This window comes from Leptonotus elevatus, chromosome 20 (assembly GCF_054856555.1).
Source record: "Leptonotus elevatus isolate MCC_2025b chromosome 20, RoL_Lele_1.0, whole genome shotgun sequence".
NCBI classification, from domain to species: domain Eukaryota; kingdom Metazoa; phylum Chordata; class Actinopteri; order Syngnathiformes; family Syngnathidae; genus Leptonotus; species Leptonotus elevatus.
In genome coordinates, this window is record NC_141258.1 from 15,997,104 (window position 1) to 16,018,749 (window position 21,646).

Sequence of the window (21,646 nt, forward strand, 5' to 3'; positions counted from 1 at the left end):
ATAAGGCTTTTATTTTAAGTCTATAAAAATCCTAACTGTAAATTCTTTGTTACCTATATTTGTGGCACAACGTATGTTATAAAATGCATGCTTTATAGCAAAAGTGGGCAATCTCGGTCCTTGAGGGCCATAGTCCTTCAGGTTTTGGACGTTTCTCACTTCCAACTTAAGCTTTCTTTTTTCTTTTATCCCAACACAAGCTGATTCCAATCAACAGGATCGTTATAAGGCTTATGCAGAGCTTCCTAATGAGCTGATCATATATCAGCTGTGTTGGAGAAGGGAAACATGCAAAATATGCAGGACTCCGGCTCTCGATGCCCACCTCTGCTCTATAGTGTTTAAGTCTGGAGATGAACTTGGCCAGTCTAAAACTTTCTTCCACTTCTCTCTTTTGTTGCTATGGCAGTTTGCTTTGGGCCATCATCTTGATGTACAATGAAGAATTTCCGAATCAATATGGTTGAATTTTCTTGGCAGACAAAATGTTTTTGTCGACTTCTGAGTTAATTCTACTGCTGCCATCATGTGTTACATCAACTGATGATTATGCACATCCGTCCAAGAAGAAGCTATGCATAACCAGGTCATGACATTAGCTCCATTGAATTTCCCAAATTAGTTTGTATTAAATGAGAACATGAGATAATACATTAGGCCGGGTCGATTATCGGCATTTTGATGAATATCGGCATCGGCTGTTTTAAAATTCTGACGGCCAATAATATAGCCTTTTTAAACTGTGTTAACTTCAGGGAATTATTTAATTTTCAGTTAACGTTATAAGAGATGCTGCTGACCCTGGACACTCTCTGCACCTCTTGTTTTTGTTTGAAATTAAAAACTAAGTTAAGTGCAAATGTAACAATTCAGATATGACATTTTGGAAAACTTTATTTATTGTAGAAAATAAAAGGAAGCTATTTACTCGTTTAGATTTGCATTTAACTTGGGAATCTCGGATCTTTATGAACTTTTTGTTAGTTTTTTTTTCTTCTGGTGCCTAATGGCAAAGATTAAAAAAAATAAATGTCCGGCAGAGCCCGGCACCCTTAGCATTTTTATTTATTTATTTTTGGAGAGAACTCATTATTGTTCATTCGGTAATCTTACTGATTAAACATGTCATCATCATTGCTCTCTCTTTTTATTTTTTTTATTTATATTTTGTGTGTGTGTGGGTGTAAGTTTGTGCTCATTAATTCACCTGAAACCTATTAAAAATCCTATACCCTTCACCTAAACCGAAGACTTCAGAATCCCTCTAAAGTCGTGAAGTTGTCAGGAGACCTGAGGAACAATCAAAGAAAAGAAAGAAAAGTGAAATCCAGTACCGACCAGACACCATCTACTACCCACAGGGTTAAAAAACAGAATCTTTCACCAACCCCAGAAACATCTAAATTCCAACAAATTAGGGAGACCTCAAGAGACTAAAGGAAAGAAGGAAGGTTAGATGAAGCAGAGTGAGATCCACAGATATCAGCCTCCACCAATTCAGCGACAAGAGGAAGAAGCAGATTGTGTTTGAATTTCAGTAGATGCTGCTGTGGTGGATCTGGCATGCATGAAAACCTCCACCAAAGAAGGGAGCTGTCTGACAGGGCGAGCACAACCCTCCAGGGTCACCCAGGCCGCAGCAGCTCCAGGGCAAAACCGGCGGGAGAGCAAACCCAAAAGCCCGGAGCGCCCCACGGCCCGCGCCTCAAGGCCAACGCAGCAGAACAGGGCACGGCAGGCACACCAGCCCCTGCACCCTCCATGACCCCCCCACCCCCATCCACACCTGCCAACCACCACAACCCAGCCCCCGCTGCCCCCAGGCCCCATGCCTCTGTCAACTTTTTTAGCACTCTTCTTGGCACATCTATTTAGATTATAAAATATCTTTCAGTTTCAAGCCTCTCTGGCTTCTAGATCTTGACCCCCCAAAATGGTGGACAAGCAAATGCCGATCACACGTTTGAAAACTTTCTATTAGATATTCAATACGTACAGTATCTGATTTTTATCCTCATTTGTAAAAGGGTGAATTCCAGTCTGAGTAGATATAATCTCTTTACGTTACCATGATAATACGTAAATACTTGATGTGCTGAAATGTTGATCTCTTGACAAAAAGGAATTGGCTTGGCTGTTCCAATAATACCGATCGTTGTGTATATATAATAATAATTGTTACATAATAATAATTATTTAATAATAATTCTATAATAATAATAACTCCTTTACATGGTGTCAAATTGGCACCCTAAGCGAATCAATTTTTTGAGGCATGTGTTCCCTAATCTCCACTAATTTGTCTGGTGCATGATAATTCAAGGTTTCACATGAGTAATTTTAAAAACTATTTTAATGGCAGAAAAAAAGAGTGCTTATATCATTTGTGTACATGTGTTAATTTTCATGTGTCTCTGCAGGATGCTGGAAAAGACACCTGTGTTTATCCTCTCCCAGAGCCTCATGAAATGTTCCAGGCTTCACAGATGAAATTTGAAGACTTTCACAAAGACCTGACTCGACTCAGAAAAGACCTTAAATGTAACTTCTATTTACAGTTAGGCCTTAAAACATGTTGCAGGAGGGAAATCAATTATAGTACTTGTATAGTGTTTTTCCAACCTCATAAAAAAAAATTCTTCCAGCATGTACCTCAGAGGTGGAACGAGTGTGCAAAGCTTCAGTTGAAGATAGCCTACAGCCTTTCAAGGACAAGATGGGTGATTTTATTTCAGAAGGTACTGATAAAAATTATTTGTTTAAGTTAAATAATGTCATTAACTTCATTACCCAGAATGCTTAGTATTTAGGGTCCATGCACACAATCCGGGCTGCGGCCATCATATGTGGCGTTTGCACGTTCCTCCTGTGTTTGCATGAGTTTTGCTGGGTAACCTGGCTTTCTCCCTCCATCCATGTGTCTTATGTTCATCTCAAATAGTGGGGTGTGATGCAAGTGGGGCTGCGTGTAATCTTAGGGAAGATGCCCCCCGGCCACATACTAGAATAAAGCGCAATTGCACATCCACCACAGTCAAGTGTTCTCAGGGAGTATTAGCTCTAATGTGTAGGTTTAGTTGTTATTTTTTGCACCGGGCATGCACACACACAGCACAGAGAACAAGTATACTTGTTAATTATGTTTTTTCAACTGAGATGGGTAGGGAAATCGAGTATCGGCACACACGACGGACCCTCTTGTTGCCGTTTTACGATCACACAGTAAATTTTGTAGAGTGAATTTTACTCTGAAAAAGACCCAGTCCCAGTCTAAATAGAGTAAACTTTATACTGTGAGGGTAAAATATATATATTTTTAAAACACTCAACAGTTGAGGAATAATTACAGAACCTCCAGGTTGGGAGACAGCCATTCTAACGACTGACCCATTCCAATCCTACTCTGTGTCAATATATCGCAGGTGTCAGGTGGAAGCATTGTACCTCCATTTTTGGTCTCCTTTTGGACACACCAACAATATGTTGATTAACAATAAGTCTGGCATATCTCAAGTGGTAGAGTGGTTGTCTTCCATGCTGAAGGTTGTGGGATTGCTCCTCAATCCTTTAATGTTTTGTTGTTGTTGGTTTTTTTGTATTTTACTCTCTTCCAAGTGTAAAGTTTACTTTAGTTAGAGTAGGACCGAATATAGTCTTTTAGGGGTGTTAAAATTAGTGCGTTAATTTTGAGTTAATTTAAAGTTCCTTTAACGCCACAATTTTTTTTTACGCGCGATTAAAAGTACTACTGATTGTCACACTCATCTAACTGGGGTGAAATGCGTTCTCCGCAATTGACCCATCCACTGAGGGAGCGGTGAGCAGCAGCAGGAACTTGCGCTCAGGGACCATTTGGTGCTCTAACACCCCAATTCCAACCCGTAATGAGTGTCAAGCAGGAAGGCAAATGGGTGCCAGTTTTATAGTCTTTGGTATGACCCGGCCGGGAATTGAACCCACAACCTCCCAGTCTCAAGGGGACACTCTACCACTAGGCCCCTGGGCTGATTAATAACCGGTCCTTACTTGGAAAGCCTGTACTGGGAGAATTCCAGTCGCAACACAGCAGAAACGTCCACGTCAAAATTGAGCAGTAATAAATATAATAATGTAGATATTTGAGGAGACTGGGGTCAGGTTGTATTTTACAATTTTACTTCATGTTTAAAATTAGATAGCTCTTAATATGAAAAGAAAAATGCACTGAGCTGTCAATAACGTCTTACAAATGCAATTATGCAGAAAAATGACCTCATCATTTTAATATTACTGAATTTTATGAATTATTATAAAATTACTGTATCAATGACTTAAAGATGCAGCCATATTTCTATTAGTTTAACATTTTTTCCACTTTTATGTTGAGTATGAAAATTTCAAAAAAATCTTTTATTGTACATTTTATTAGCCAAAATTCGCGTTTTACTTTTATTCAATATGCTTCAAAATCCACCCCCTCTATGCGTAAAAAAACCTTTTGGGCCCTTTTTCGAATTTCTAGCGTTTCCATTCAGTTTTATTTTCGCATTTCTTAAAAATTCGAATAAAAATAGGTGGATGGAAACCCAACTACTGTTGTAACACACTTGCTGCAATAAGCAGGGGCGCCGATGAAAAAGCTGTTTGGATGGCAGCATATGTTTCTCCAAAACCTGTATGTACCTTTCAACATGAATGGTGCCTTCACAAGTTACAAATGCCATTGGCACTAACACAGACCCATACCATCACAGATGCTGGCTTTTGAACTTTATATCCATAACAGTCGAGAATGGTTATTTTGCTCTTTGGCCCGGAGGACACGACGTCCACAATTTCAAAAAACAATTTGAAATGTGGACTCATCAGACCACAGAACACTTACCAACATATGGCCCCACAAAACAATTGACCACATAACGACACATGAAACTACACAAAGACACATAAAAAGAGAATGTATAGAATCATTTGATACAGTATATTGTCTGGAGTATGAGTCACAGTAAGTCTTCTACATTTTTCTTCCATAGCTAAACATGAGCTTGAAGCATTGGAAACTCATCTCAGCAGTACACACAAACTGTAAGTATGAGCACTGATCTGACTATATACTGTATTATGTACATACTAATCTGATGTCATAATTTAATTTACTAAACATGAACTGCATCAGATTAGTTTACTCAAACACTGATGCCTTCAATCCTGAGAGTGTATTGTGTGTTAAGCTGTCTTTGTTCCTTACCAATAATGTTATATCAAAATATGACAAAATGAAATTTCTATTATTTAAATAATTTGTCTTTTTAATAAGCCCCACAAAGCAAGTTTCAGTTTTTGTTGATTATGGTGGCACCATCAGGACAAAGGCGGTAATGTTTTGACCACATTTCCCATGATGACATTAGGTCATGAAATCTGGATGTTCCAGGCGCCCGTAGTTGGAATGAGTTACATTGTTTCCAGTGGCTATGTGAAGGATGTATTGACTATTCCGAGATGATGTCACAAGTCATTGGACTTTGGATCGTTGTCATTTGATTTGTGAGGATTATTTTGATTTTAAAATGTGATGAGATGTTGTTTGACCACTATAACAATCTGTGTGATTTGTATGATAGTCACAGGCAAAATCAATACAGTGCAACGTTTGTTTTCACCGTGAAAAGGAAGCATTTGCAGTGCATTGCAGAAGTATCATAAAAGCCTGGATGTTCGGAATTGTCAATAGTGATGAGAAATGTATCTATTTTCTATTTTTCTTTGTACAGTACTGTAACGATTCTCAAATAAGTTAGCAGCAGACATTAACTTCTTTATTGTAAATACAAATGGCTGCGCTCCCCCCTCCTTCCCACGATGCATTTCCAAGCATTCGTAAACAAGAACGCACACAACAACTTTTGAGGGTTGCGTGGCTGGTCAGGTCAACGGCTGGAACGGCAAACTATAAAACTGGTGGCTATTTATTGCTACCATGCAATTTTCCGATTGCTAACATTAGCATAATCATTTTTGATTTGAACATGGAAAGCTATCTACTAAAAAGAGCTGAGTCCCACAAAGGCAGCGTTGACTCAAACCTAGTTAAATGGTACATGGCCTGAGGGGGTCTGTATCATTTTTACTGGCACTAAGCAACTTTGAGGAGGATGGTAGGAACACTGCCACATAAAAAACTACAAATGTGCTGACTGCTTTATGGCATACGTCCCCTTTCCCCATTCGCTACAAAGACGGAAGTCTATTTGAATGTTGTCGCATAATTACTGCTTTTCTGGCAGAAGCTGCAAAACAACTGAAAAAGTCTAAAAAGACTAAAAGGAAAAAGGAAAGCTACCCGCATAAAAGGACAGTCAAGGATCAACATTGGCCCGGCTTTCACTTGCTGGCATGAGCAAAAAAAACAAAAACAAAAACAACGCAATGCGCTTGTTCTTATAGGAAATGTGGTCTTCCTTCAGACATAATAATACCGCGTTTGTCCATATGGCGCCGCCATAATCAACGTAAACTGAAAGTTCCTTGGTCTGTAAATAATTTTTTCATCAGCAGAATTATCAAAATATGAATTGAAGGTTGAAGTAGGGCTTTAAAGAAAATATAACATTTTCAAGTGGATCACTTTGACCCACAACGAAAGCAGTGGTGTTAATAACCAAATCAATTCATTCATTAATTGCAAAAACGAATACAGTAAACCAAAAATCATTGCTAACTACAGTAGTCAGTTGATTTTTGATATTTAATACAAACAATAACTTCACAAAAGAAGAAAATAACAAAAAAAGAAGGCCAGCAGAAGATTTATCCCTTTTTTTTAATGTATTTATTTTTTTGACCCGCACCATAATGGGATGGTTAATGATGACCTGGGAAAAGCTAGATCAAACTTAAATCAAATCTAAAAGTCCAGTAGTTTCTAGTCAATACAATTGTGATGCTGTTTTGATAGGTTCCTAGAGCTCACAGTATTCTACTCAGTGAAGGCAAAGGGAGGGGAGAAGGAGGTTTCCCCAAACACTATCTTCTCTATCTGGTATGAGTTTTCCTCTGACTTTAAGGACCTGTGGAAGAAGGAAAACAAATCTATTCTAAAGGAGAGGTAAATCTGTGACGGCATAATCTCTTGCTGTAGTTCTATTCCCGAAATTGTTCTGAAAGTGTACAAATGTCAAAATATTCAACAGCTAAGGAATATTTTTTTAATCGATCACAATAAATAATATACATTTTACAGGTTAAAAGTAGCAGAGGAATGTTTCCGACAAGCCAAAGAGCGTGCTTCCTACAGTGTTAAACCCAAACATGCTACAGGGATTGTAAGTTGACCCTTTTTTCTTTTTTTTTTAACCAACATTTCAATTATTCAAGCACCTGTTTATAAGTGATGTGTGTTTTCTAATACAATGGAAGAACAATTGCCAGGTGTCTTAATCTACTGTAAGACCTCTTGCCATTTATCAGTCAGATTACATAAAGGATCAATGCACACTTTTTTTTAGGCTGGGAGGGGTCTGTCTTTAAAAGTTTTGTGAGAACTTTCCAGCACTAATAGTGACTATCAGAAGACTGCATATTGTCAGTTGAACTACTAAATGGATTAGGGATACACTATAATGCTATTTTCAACCAATACCGATAAACCAATAATTTAGAAAATGCCGATGTCGATAACTGATAAATAAGCCGATAACCATTTGCAAAATTAACTTGAATGCAAATATACTTTCCAGTCCTGCTATAAATCTAACATGTACAAATACATTGAAATGTGAAACTGTAAAGCACCATGAAGCTGAATTTTATTGAGATCTCTGCTTCAAAGACAACCAGTAACTAATTTTGAGTTTGCCAAAACATAACAGTAATGCGTTCAAAATGTACACACAAAAACGGCGAGGCTAACATTTTGGGGAGACACAGTAAAAAGCCCACACTGGTGACTGCCATGTCACCATGACGCATCTTCTGCACTCACACAAACACGCACACATACATGCATACAAACAAGGTCTCCCAGGCGGGGAAACAAACCCACGCCAACCTGCAGCGTAGGCAAGTGACGGTACCACTACGCCACCTGGATCCCACCATGATGCATTTTTTGTGAACACGAGGTCGTGCGCATTATGACGTCACAAATAAGTGACACTACCATAGGAGAGAGAGAAGGGGTTGAGGAGTTGGGCACAACTTGAACCACAACCACAACAGATGGACCAACGTGGCATTGTTGTGTCCAGAATAAGTTGTTTGGATGTCCCACGGTGAAAAACGACAGAGAAGAAAGTGGTTGCGTTTCCTTGTTTTATTCATCCTCTTGAATAACGGCAACAGCTCCACTCTTTTCGCTCTACTGGCAGTCTCTAAATCAACACTGCTTCATATGGACACTTTGCGCCCTCTTGAGACAACTTGCTGTTACAACCATGTAACAATATTTCTGCAAACACTACAGCTCCTCCCCTGTAGCCAATAAGTTGTCATAACTTCCAAATGAACATTTTGTTAAACAATGGGATGACATTTTTTCTCTCAATGGAATGCCATACATCCATTTACCCAAACAAAAAACCTATCATGCCACATAGCATAACACGTTACAAATCCAACCGGTCCGGCAGACGCACATTTCTTTCAGGCCGCTCTCTGCATACTGAAACTGCAGAGCTCACCTGCACATGGTCAGTCTCCTCAGTCTTGGTTTTCCTCATGTTCTTGCTCTGGTGGAGCATTTGCAGACTCCACTGAATCATCAATGGAATATTTCCAGTTTCATTCACAATCTGTTCTGACAAAACATTGTTTATTTTTTAACCCAACATTTGGTTTGACATTTTTTCCATTTACTGAAACCAAATAGGTTACAGGACCCAAAACCTCCTCAATGACACCATCCAACCACTTCTCTCTTCCCCTGTAGTTTCTAACTAACACAGGTTGGCCAACTGAGAAAACCGAGCTTTCTCCCATCTTCCAGGTTTGGAACAGCATCAGATCGGAAATACAATTCAAGAGAGACAACCTGGTGCAAACTAAAAACTGTTCAGCAGGTGTTTTCTAGGTTGTGGAGTGTGGCATGTTCCTGGTAACTGAACAAGAAGTACAATACAATACAGTGTAATACAGTGCTGCAGTGACATGCCACCCACCAACTTACCTTTAACCAACAACTTTTTGAAATTTTGCACCAGCCTCTCAGCCAACTCATTTGAGGCAGGATGATATGCAGATGTCTTAATGTGCTTGACTGCATTCATGTTCAGGAAAATTCCAAACTCTTCAGATGTAAATTTGCTGACCATTGCCCATCACACATTCTCTAGGTAACCCTTATGCAGCAAACAAGATTCTCAAAACCTCAATAGTTTTGTTCGCTGTTGTGGTCTGCATATGTATTATTTCTGGCCACCTAGCATAAGCATCCATAACCACCAGAAACATTTGCTTATTGACTTCAGCAAAATCAAGATGTATTCTATCCCATGGACCAGAAGCCCATTCCCATCTGCGTCCTGGTGCTGTGACAGGCATGCTACGCTGATGTTTACAGATTTTGCACTGACTTGCTTCTTTTTCAATATCTTGATCGAGAGTAGTCCACCAAAACAAAAATCGAGTGGAGGCTTTCATCTTAACCATTCACCAATGGCTATCATGTATTTCTGACAATAACGTTTTTTGCAATTTTTCTGGAATGACCAATCTAAATCCCCAATGTACACAATCTTGTTCCACTGTGAGATCAAATTTGTGCTTTACTTTTTTCCCCCTCTTTTTTTTCAAGAGAAAGCTCAGTATTGTTCATTCGGTAATCTTGCCGATTCGACATGTCATCATCATTGCTCTCTCGCTCTTTTTTTCTCTTTTTCTTTTTTTTGTATGTGCGTGAGCATGTGTGAGTGTGGGTGCGTGCGTGTGAGTGTGTACTCAGTAATTCACCTAAAACCTATTAAAAATCCCATACCGTTCACCTAAACCGAATACTTCAGGATCCAGCTAGAGTCGTGAGGTTGTCAGGAGACCCGAGGAAGGATCAAAGAAAAGAAAGGAAAGTGAAATCCAGCACCGACCAGACATCACCTACTACCCACCGGGTTACCAACCAGAATCTTTCACCAACCCCAGAAATATCTAAATTCCAACAAATTAGGGAGACCTCAAGAGACCAAAGGAAAGACTAAGGAAAGGAAGGAAGGATAGATGAAGCAGAGTGAGATCCACAGACATCAGCCTCCACCAATTCAACGACCAGAGGAAGAAGCAGATTGTGTTAAAATTTCGGTAGATGCTGGTGTGGTGGATCTGGCAAGCATGAAAACCTCCACCAGAGAGGGGAGCCATCGACCCCGGCCAGGACAGAGCAGGCACAATCCCCCAGGGCAACCCAGGCCAGGGCATCGCCAAGGCACAACCCTCGGGCCCCGCAGGGGCCACCAGCCGTAGAGCCAGGAGCACCCCCCACCCCAACACGGCCCGCGTCCCAAGCCCTACGCTGCAGAACGGGGCACGGCAGGCCCACCAGGCACCCCACTGGCCCACAGCCACCCCCCCCCCCCCCACTGGCGGGCCCCTACACCGTGGATGTGACCCCGCCCAGTGTATATACAAGTGTGTGTGTGGTGCATTAAAATTGGGAGCAGGTGAGATGGAGCAGAGGGAAATGATATCCCCCCCGCTCCGATCCAACTGCTTCTCAGACTTGTCAGTGAGTGTATGTGGTGCATTTAAAAAATAGGGGGGGCGTGGTGGCGCGGCGGGGATACAGATGGGGGACCGCAGCACTGCTTAATACTGCGGTCTGCCCCAACCGATGGCTCCCCACCCCGACACACCCACCCCTCCAATTGTAAGGTGCAATAAAATTGGAGGGGAGTTGTAGGGCGAAGACGGTGCGCACCCGCCCTCCACACCAACACCCACCCAACCCCCCACCGGGACACTGGTGGCCATATGGGAACAGCCCGGTGGGGCGATAGGGCTCCCCTCCCCGGACACTGGGGCCCGCCTGAGGTGCCAGGAGGCTCGCCGGAGTAGGGCAGGCACAACACCCCCACCCGCACGCTCGGCCCCCGGGCCACGGATGAAGCACCCGGGGAGGAAGGCCGCACAGGGGAGGGGGGAGGGACAGGGGGAGGAGATGACAAAAGGAGGACGGGCGGTGAGAGGAGAGGAGGGAGAGGCGGCAAGGAGGAGGGGAGAGGGAACCACGGGGCACTCCGGAGGCCCACCCGCCCCGAACCACGTCGCCGGGCACGGAGCGGCGCCCCGGACACCAGGGAGAGCACCGCAACGCAGCACCCCCCAAGAGACCCAGGGAACGGCCAAGACGCAGCCGCCACCCAGCAGCCAACAGAGGGGCAGAGCCGCCCACGCTCAGCCAGGGGGGACAGCACCTATAGAGTTAATCCACTGGCATGCAGTGATTCCGAATATTAACCCTTAGAGTCCATTGGAAGGTGTCATTTGATGTAGTCTGCTCGATCCTGCTGGCAGTAACTGGGTTCCTGACTATAAAAACACAACCATTAGTTACAAATTGCCAAATACAGAAATACAAGTTATCGCGATGTGGTGGCTCTCGCTAACAGGCAGAATTAAGTAACCAGATTTAGATTAAAATATTCTATATACGTAGACCATCCATCCATCCATTTTCTTAACTGCTTAGTCCTCACAAGGGTCGCAGGGGGCACTGGAGCCTATCCCAGCTAATTCGGGCAGTAGGCGGGGTATACCCTGAACTGGTTGCCAGCCAATCGCAGTATACGTAGACCATGTTTCTATAAATTTTGATATTTGGTTTTTATTCGAGGCAGATATTTTTTCCATTAAAATGTGATTTATGAGGTTAGACCATTGGTCGATATTCAGAGTTTGTTTATTTTTCCAGTTAACAAGAATTGGTTTTTTTTATGATAGTAAGGGCTACAAGTGTAGATTGAACATATTTACGTGGTAAGTCAGTTGTTGTTAGGTCACCTAGCAAACACAAGTTTGGAGATGAAGGTATCCTACAGTCCAAGATAGCTGAAAGTTTTTCTAAGACTTTAGTCCAGAAATACATTACCAGAGTGCATAACCATAAAGCATGAAAATAAGGTCTGTAGTGTTTTGTAAACACTGGAGACAAATGTCGAAGTCTGAGAGTCCCATTTTCTTCATCATGTATTGAGTAATGTATGTTCTATGAATAATTTTATAATGGATAAGTTGTAAATGTGTGTGTTTTGTCATTTTAAATACGTTTTCACAAACTTGAATCCAAAAGTCAGATTTTGGAGCTATAGACGAGATGGGTAACTACATTTTATCAGTATACGAAAATTTGCGCTTTACAAATGGTTGTGGATCTTCATCCGAGATAAGGCACAGCTTGTGGTTTGCAGAATTTTGGAATAGACCCTGGAAATAGATGTAGCTTGGCTTTAATTCCCTTCACTTTGCCTAGACTTGGCTGGAACACCATTTTGTACTTGTCACATAGCTCTTCACAACTTACAGGTGCTACTCTACCTGGGTGAAGCCCATTCACCATTTGTAACATGGTGCATGGGCTTCACCCACGGTAAACATTACAAAAGTTGACCAGACAGTCAGAATGTGTGGGGAGAGAGGCAGTGGAAGCCCAATTAAGCAAATTAGAGACTGATGGGGTGATAACAGGTGCCTCTCTGAAAGCATAAGGCACAGCTTGTGGTTTGCAGAATTTTGGAATAGCCCCTGGAACTACTTGTAAGCTTGGCTTTAATTCCCTTCCCTTCACTTTGTTTAGACTTGGCTGGAACACCATTTTGTACTTGTCACATATGTCACAATTTACAGGTGCTACTCTGTCTACGAAAGACCAATTCAGTTTTAGTTTCAGTCTCTTCTCAATAAAGCTAGACCATTTCCCTTGACCACGAGCAGTTTAAGTACCCGGGAGACTCCATTGCATTTTACCATAACAGAGATACTCCCTCTCAGTTGTAGTGACTGCTTACTGTAGGTTCTCAACACACAGTTAGTAGGCATTAATTTCTGCTTCCTGAATCTGCGCTTGTACAACCATTCCAAAATTACTGACACAGCTGCTTCCGTATCAACTTCCATTTTCATATGTTTTTCATTGACCCTTAGGTATACAAAATAAGGTTTTACAATGTCTAGTTCACCTTCTGAGTCGATGTCCGGTACTTCAGCTGCAACCAAGAACAGTTCAATGTCCTTGACATTACCTTCTTTGTACTCTGTGACAAAACCTTCTTTGGTTTGGCGCGTTCCTCCTTCAGCTGTAGGCGGGGAGGTCTCATTCCTGGTAGAGCTTATGTCTGGATCCGCAGGTTGAAGATCAGGCAATCCAGAGTTTATGTCCGGCTCCGCAGGCTGATGATCAAGCAATCTGGAGTTGATGTCCGGCTCCGCAGGCTGATGATCAGACGAATCTGAGACGGTATCTGGAGGGCGTAGAACCGACGTTCTGGAGCTCCCGGTCCCAGTCTTACTCCCTTTTTCTTTATCACGCAGCTTGTCTCCAACATCTAGGTGTTACGTCCATTGGTCTGTGGATCCTTTTCCTTTTTGCTTCCCTGTGAGGATCGGCAAGTTCTTGCAATGTGTCCCTTCTTTTTGCATGTGTGACACTCCGTATCTTTGAAGCGACATTCGGCTGGTACATGTCCGTGACCAGCACACTTGTAACATGGCCACCCTCTGTTCTCTTTTTTCGTAGCCTTCGTCTTGGAGATGACATTAGCTTTGAAGGCCTTTTGTGACCACTGCTGGGCATTTTGTTTAGCTACTTCATAAGCAAGCCCCATGTCATATGCTGTAGCCAGTGTCAGGTGTTTCATGTGAGCTGCATTTGAACAAGCGGTCGGGGAGTTCAACACTTTTCATCCCGTAAACAAATCTATCTCTAAGCGCATCCTCTAGAAAAGTTCCAAATTTACAAGTGGCTGCTAGCTTCCTTAAGTTAGCTATATATTCACTCATAGACTCATTCTCTCGCTAATTTCTTGTGTTGAACTTATATCTTTCTGCAATAAAGTTAATCTTTGGCACAAAATGTGTGCACAGGAACTCGATGAGATCAGACAATTTCTTTTCGGAGGGCTTCTCGGGTAAACACAAGTCCATTAGCAGCAGTATGTGGTTCTTCTTACCAACCAGTGTCAAAATCCCTGCTTTCGACTTTTCATCTCCATAGTTGAGTCCATTTGCCACGAAGAACTGTTCTAACCTTTCCAAATAGGCCTCGAAGCTTTCTTCATTTTCGTCAAAGTGCAGGCCGTCGCCATTTAAGCTGCAACACTTTCTCTCATCTTGATGGAGTTTTTATCTTGCAAAAAAATACTCTTCTCACCACCAGCAACATCCCATCCTCGTCACCAGGAATCTGTTGTGTCCAGATTTTGTTGTGTCTGAAGTTGTTCGGATGTGCCACGGTGAAAAACGACAGAGAAGAAAGTGGTTGTGTTTGCTTGTTTTATTCAGCCTCGTGAACAACAACAACAACAGCTCCACTCCATTCGCTCTACTGGCGGTCTCCAAATCAACACGGCTTCATATGGACACTTTGCGCCGTCTTGAGGCAACTTGCTGTTACAACAACCATGTAACAGTATTTCTGCAAACACCACAGGCATGTCTGTTATTATCGGCTGACTTCTTTATTATCTGGTTTATCTGTATGATGTGAAATTGGTAAATAATTGCCAATAATTATCGGCGGACTTCTTTATAATCTGGTTTAACTGTAGGATGTCCAATTAATCAATAAATGCCTATAATTATCGCTAGATTTCTTTATAATCTGGTTTATCTGTATGACGTCAAATTGATCGATAATTGCCAATAATTATCGACCACCGATATTATCGTGAATCCCTACTTTAAAATAAAAGTAACTAGTAATATGAAATATTACAATTTTGAAGTAACTTGCTCAACACTAGTGCCAATGTTTGCTTCACAATACAGCACAACTGGGCAGGGTCGTCACTAGGTTTCATGGAAAAGGGGGGGCTTAGCCCCAAGGACAGGGCTGGGCAAACTCGGTCCTAGAGGGCTGGAGTCCTGCAGGTTTGGGATTTTTGCCTTCTCCAACACAGTTTATATATGATCAGCTCATCAGCAAGCTTAGCGTAAGCCTGATAACGATCATGTTGATTGGAATCAGCTTGTGTTGGAAGAAAGAAACCTCGAAAACCTGCAGGACTTCGGCCGTCGAGGACTAAGTTTGCCCGCCCCTGCCCTAGGAGATGCACAGATGGACAGATATAAAAGGAATACAATAAAAGTTAAAGTCATCATTAGACTTGAAGTGTTATTTCAGTCAGTATTTTTATATGGTACACAAACATGAATCATTTTTTATAAAATTAATAATTAAGATATATATATATATGTACACATTGTCCACAGTGTGCAAAAAAAGGTAACTGTGTTGACATAAAGTGAGTATATCATTTTCAATTAATTAAGATACAAACCCAATTCCCAAAAAGTTGGGACACTACAAATTATAAAAACTGAATGCAATTATGTGGAAGTGCCAAATTGTAATATTTTATTCAGAATAGAACATAGAGAACAGGTAAAAAGTTTTATATGAGAAAATGTATCATTTTAAGGGAAAACTATGTTGATTTTAAATTCCATGGTGTCAACAAATCTCAAAAAAGTTGGGACAAGGCCATTTTCGCCACTGTGAGGCATCCCCTCTTTTTCTTACAAAAGTCTGCAACCGTCTGGGGATCGAGGAGACAAGTTTCTCAAGTTTAGAAATAGGAATGCTGTCCCATTCTTGTCTAACACGCATCTCTCTAACTGTTCAACTGTCTTAGGCTTTCTTTGTTGCACCTTCCCCTTTATGATGCGCCAAATGTGCTTTATAAGTGAAAGAAGTGGACTGCAGGCTGGCCATTTCAATACCTGGATCCTTTTCCTACGCAGCCATAATGTTCTAATTGGTGCTGCATGCGGTCTGGCATTATCGTGTTGAGAAATGCAAGATCTCCTCTGAAAGTGATGATGCCTGGATGGGAGCATATGTTGTTCTTGAATCTGAATATACCTTTCTGCATTGACGATGCCTTTCCAGATGTAGAAGCTGCCCATGCCACACGCACTCATGCAACCCTATGATGCAGGCTTATAAACTGAGTGCTAATAACAACTTGGGTTGTCCTTATCCTCTTTAGTCAGTATGATATAGCGCCCCAGTTTTCCACAAAGAACTTCGAATCGTGATTCGTCTGACCACAAAACAGGTTTCCACTTTGCCACACTTTTATTAATTACCCCTGGCCCAGAGAAACGCTTCTTGGTCTGCTTTAGAAATGGCTTCTTCTTTGTACTGTAGAGTTTCATCTCGCAACGGCGGCTGGCACGGTGGATTGTGTTCACCTACAATGTTTTCTGAAAGCATTGCTGAGCCCTTTCTGTGTTTTCCCTTACAGTAAGCATTCCTGTTTGCGTGCAGTGCCGTTTAAGGGCCCGAAGATCATGGGCATCCAGTAGAATTTTTCGGGCTTGACCCTTACACACAGAGCTTGTTCCAGATTCTCTGAATCTTTGGATGATATTATGCACTGCAGATGATGATTACTTCAACCTTTTTGCAATTTTTCGCTGGTAAACACCTTTCTGATATTTCTCCACTATCTTTGTGTGCAACATTGGAGGAATTGGTGATTCTTTACCCATCTTCGCTTCTGAGAGACACTGCCACTCCGAGAAGCTCTTTTTATACTCCAATCAAGTTGCCAATGGACCTCATTAGTGGTAACTGGTCTTCCAGCAGTTTTTTTAAAAAGTGCAATTGGCTTTTCCAGCCTCTTATTGCTACCTGCCCCAACTTTTTTGATTTGTTGGCACCATGAAATTTACAATCAACATATTTTTCCCTTAAAATTATACATTTTCTCAGTTTAAACTTTTGACCTGTCATCTATGTTCTATTCTGAACAAAATATTGAAATGTGGCACTTCCACATAGTAGCACTCAGTTTTTATTTACAATTTGTATACTGTCCACACTTTTTGGGAATTGGGTTTGTACATTAAATTAATTATTAACTGATCAACAGAGAGGCAAATTACATGAATTTGGCTCAAGCACAGTAACGGTCTGCTCCCAAATACTTCTGAAGTCACATGTTACATTTCGGTGCACATGTGACCAGAAGGAAAATATTACTCAATGACTTCTAAATTAAATATGAAAGTAATATTAAAGTGTGAATAATTTTTTTTATTTCAGGTTAAAAACTATGCTTTTCACCATGCCTATGATTGAGAAGTTTTTAACCCCAAAGTTTTATTTACAAATTTTTGTAATCTCTAAAATTTAAATGTTTATTTGCGTACTTTGTATGTGTCTTTAGTTCTTTTGAGTTTTTATTTATTTATTTTTGCTTTACAATATTGTACTTTTAATTATGTAAAGCAGACCAAGTTTGCTTGTGTATGACGTGGTATAGCTGCCTGCCTTAAATTTGCTTTAAATACGTCCACTTTCTGTTCATTACTCTCAGGTTAAATTAGTCGTAAATGATACACCTTGACTGACATGTTTCATATTCATAATATTAAATCCATATTGAGTTTTATATGATTTTTAGACTCTTACTGTCTGCTTCACAACGTTATTTTTTCTTGTAAACTGAACTCGTTTGCACTCACATCTCTAGTAGGTTTCGCTCCACACTTGCTCTCTCTACTCATCGTGCTGTTTCCTACAATTTAACATGGGTGGAGGACTAGTATTGTCAATTATATTATTATCATCATCCACTGACAACAACCATACGTGAATGATCTTTTTACTTTAGTGTGAATTCAAGCATAAAGTTCCCTCTAAAAACCTGCTTCATCTGTATATCAGCCAGGAACTTCACATGCATTGTAGAGTAATTATTAGACAATATAGCATGGGACTTTCTGCTGTTAGCTTACCAACTTTTTTTGCAAGAAAATGAGAAGCAAAACAAATCTAGCCCCTAGGGCTGTCCAATTAATCAAAATTAAATTACAATTTAAATTATTAGACTCCACAATTACAAAATCAGCATAATCATAAAATAAAATTGTATAAATATTAATACAAATTTGAACCCTTTTTTAATTTTAAAATAACTAATTATAATACATTTTGTGTGGTCCAAAAGTAACGTGAATAATTGTTCGTACCAAAAAATAAATCATCATACTAATTGTGATTTCAATTATTACCAAAATAATTGTGATAAATATTTCTTTCATAATCAGCAGACCTACTTGCCCCTTTTTGTGATCTTAATGGGAACTCTGAGTCTCCGTCCAGAGCAGGAAATGTTCATCCCTTCGCTTCCAGATTAAATAAACTGCACTTGCCAAAACATAGATTTCTCAAATTGATAACTTCAAATTCACTTAGTTATTTAATTTCATACTTGACTGGTGGGCATACAATCCAAAGAACCTTTGTATACAAACTATACATATACATTTTCCATCATCTACCCTTCATGTTTTAGCCTTGATTTTGATAGCCGCATCTCCATTTCTATCAATAAAATGTACCTTTGTGCAATATGTTTCTTTCACAGAAAGCCAAGCTTGGAATGAAGATTTGACTCGCTGAACTTACTGTCTTGTTTTTGATGAATGATGACTGATTTGGTTCCCAGTCTGTTCCCGGGATCATTTTCCAGGATGACCAATTTTCACTGATTAACTTGCTGAGATGATAGACAAAGATCACACTATACACACTGATCTGTTATTCTGTGTCGGATAAAAGAGAAAATGTGCAGTGACATTTCAAGATTTTCTGGGCATGTGGGAACTGGGAAAAAGACAAAGACAGGAAAATTATAGGACGATTTCCGATTTCCTGGGCATAACCCAAGGATCATGTTTTGCTGGGAATCACCACAGCTTAAGTGACAATGTTTGTTTATTGCAGTAACAATGTCAATGTCAGTGGTAAATATTTTTGTGTTGAAATGATGCATTAAAGTGCTTAATAAGCAACACATTTTAACGGATATGTTCCTGAAACTGCATTTTATTTTCTGACAAGGAGTCACTGTAGAAGGGTTTATACTGTAACACTGACTATCTGACCTGACTGACGATGTGTTCCAAATTTCTAACATTTTTTTTAACTATCAACAATTTCATTGTGTTTTAAATTATTATACATATACCTGTATGTAAGTGATGCATGTTCTCCCGGTGCCTGCGTGGGTTTTCTCCGGTTACTCCGGTTACTCCGGTTACTCCGGTTTCCTTCACATTCCAATAACATGCATGGTAGGTTAATTGAACACTCTAAAATGTCCCTAGGTGTGATTGTGAGTATGAATGGTTGTTCGTCTACATGTGCCCTGCAATTGGCTGGCAACCATTTCAGGCCTACGTGTACCACCTACTGCACGAAGGCAGCTGGGATAGGCTCCAGCACGTCCGCAACCATCGTGAGGATAAGCGGTTCAGATAACAGATGGATATTTAAGTGAAATAAACATGATCTGAGTTATTGTTTTTATGGGGGAAATGCATGCAGATCACGATCAGAAATCCCCAAACTCCAAATGGCTCAACAAACATGCTGTTTTTTGGGATTTCTCAAAAGTGATTGCTTTGGAGATATGAGAATTCCCACCAACGAGATCTATATGTTGTTTGTCCTGCCAATTTAGAGCAATGATATGAACAAAAACATCATATGCCTCATAATTTGGAGCACAGTGTAATTTGGAATTATATTTAAATCTTGAGGTCGTCAGGGTCAAACCTCAAGTTAATGTTACAACCTTTTAATGATCAGCCTAATTATCACAGTTGTCACAATAAACAAGTTCACTTGGGTAATAAAGTCAGATGAATGAGAAAGGAAGCAAAGCTTTATTTGAGCACAGTAAAAGGAATTACGTTCAAAAATGAATTCAGCATACATAATACAATGTTTGAGAGAAATATTTTTTGTTCACTTCTGCTGACTTTTGATAATTACCTGTAAAATATGCCAGTAATTTGGGTAGAACTAAAATTGTAAACCTCAATCTATGCTTAATGATATAGGTCGTGCGGTGTTTATTCCGGCGATTTGATTAACTTAGTAAAAACAGCAGGCGACAGAATTTAAAGGTCTGTTTTCAAACTAGCGATCTCCAACTTGTGTAAATATCACGCTCTATGAGCCCTGACCCGACTAAATTTTCCAACCTACCGAACTTCAGTTGAAGTACAAACCCAATTCCAAAAAAGTTGGGACACTATACAAATTGTCAATAGAAACTGAATGCAATTATGTGGAAGTGCCAAATTTCAATATTTTGTTCAAAATAGAACATAGATGACAGGTCTAAAGTTTAAACTGAGAAAATGTATCATTTTAAGGGGAAAATATGTTGATTGTAAATTTCATGGTGCCAACAAAAAAAACAAATTGGGACAGATAGCAATAAGAGGGTGGAAAAGTCAATTGCGCTTACACAATTACACAAAAAAACAGCTGATAGACCAGTTACCACTAATGAGGTCCATTGGCAACTTGATTAGAAATATCAGAAAGGTGTTTACCAGTGAAAAATTGCAAAAAGGTTGAAGTAATCATCATCTGCCGTGCATAACATCATCCAAAGATTCAGAGAATCTGGAACAATCTCTGTGTGTAAGGGTCAAGGATCAAGGCCAAAAAATCATACTGGATTGGATGCCCATGATCTTCGGGCCTTTAAACGGTACTGCACGCAAACAGGAATGCTTACTGTAAGGGAAATCACAGAAAGGGCTCAGCAATACTTCCAGAGTGCGTGTGGCATGGGCAGCTTCCACTTCTGGAAAGGCATCGTCAATGCAGAAAGGTATATTCAGATTCGAGAACAACATATGCTCCCATTCAGGCATCATCACTTTCAGAGGAGATCTTGCATTTCTCAACACGATAATGCCAGACTACATGTAGCACCAATTACATCATGGCCAGCCTGCAGTCCACTTATTTTACTTATAGAGCACATTTGGCGCATCATAAATGGGAAGATGCAACAAAGAAAGCCCAAGACAGTTGAACAGTTAGAGAGACGGGTGTTTGACAAGAATGGAACAGCATTCCTATTTCTAAACTTGAGAAACTTTTTTGAGATTTGATGACACCATGGAATTTAAAATCAATGTAGTTTTCACTTAAAATTATAAATTTTCTCAGTTTAAACTTTTGACCTGTTCTCTATGTTCTATTCTGAATAAAATATTAAAATTTGGCACTTCCACATAATTGCATTCAGTTTTTATTCACAATTTGTATAGTGTCCCAACTTTTTGGGAATTGGGTTTGTAGTAGATTCCATGGCTCGATGGGCAATAATAACTTTTAATTAGTAAAATAACAGTCATTAAGTCCCTAAGTTTCTCCGCGTCCCGTCCACTTCAATTCAACAGTCATTCTCTTCCGCCGTCCGTCATGGGGAAGTCATGTGATCACGTGACGTCGGTGCAAAAGGTCTATATTGCTGGTGTCGTACCTCCAAAAGCAGAGGTGGGCATCGAGGGCCGGAGTCCTGCAGATTTTGCATGTTGCCCTTCTCCAACACAGCTGATATATGGTCAGCTCATCAGCGAGCTCTGCATAAGCCTGATAACGATCCTGTTGATTGGAATCAGCTTGTGTTGGAAGTGAGAATCC

General features: G+C 40.4%; 1 protein-coding gene across 5 annotated transcripts in view; it reads left to right on the plus strand.

The window, feature by feature from the left end:
* The window catches only part of fmn2b (formin 2b), a 65,028-nt gene that overhangs the window by 34,834 nt on the left and 8,548 nt on the right, over window positions 1-21,646 (plus strand). For 2 of the 5 annotated variants that reach the window (XM_086065321.1, XM_086065323.1), the window contains 5 exons: window positions 2,421-2,541; window positions 2,646-2,738; window positions 5,013-5,064; window positions 6,938-7,087; window positions 7,223-7,304. In XM_086065321.1, the coding sequence (XP_085921447.1) occupies window positions 2,421-2,541; window positions 2,646-2,738; window positions 5,013-5,064; window positions 6,938-7,087; window positions 7,223-7,304 (498 nt within the window). Of the gene's footprint in view, window positions 1-2,420; window positions 2,542-2,645; window positions 2,739-5,012; window positions 5,065-6,937; window positions 7,088-7,222; window positions 7,305-14,463; window positions 15,459-18,560; window positions 19,002-21,646 lie in introns of those variants that run through there. The other 3 variants (XM_086065324.1, XM_086065322.1, XR_015091870.1) reach the window with 3 other exon arrangements.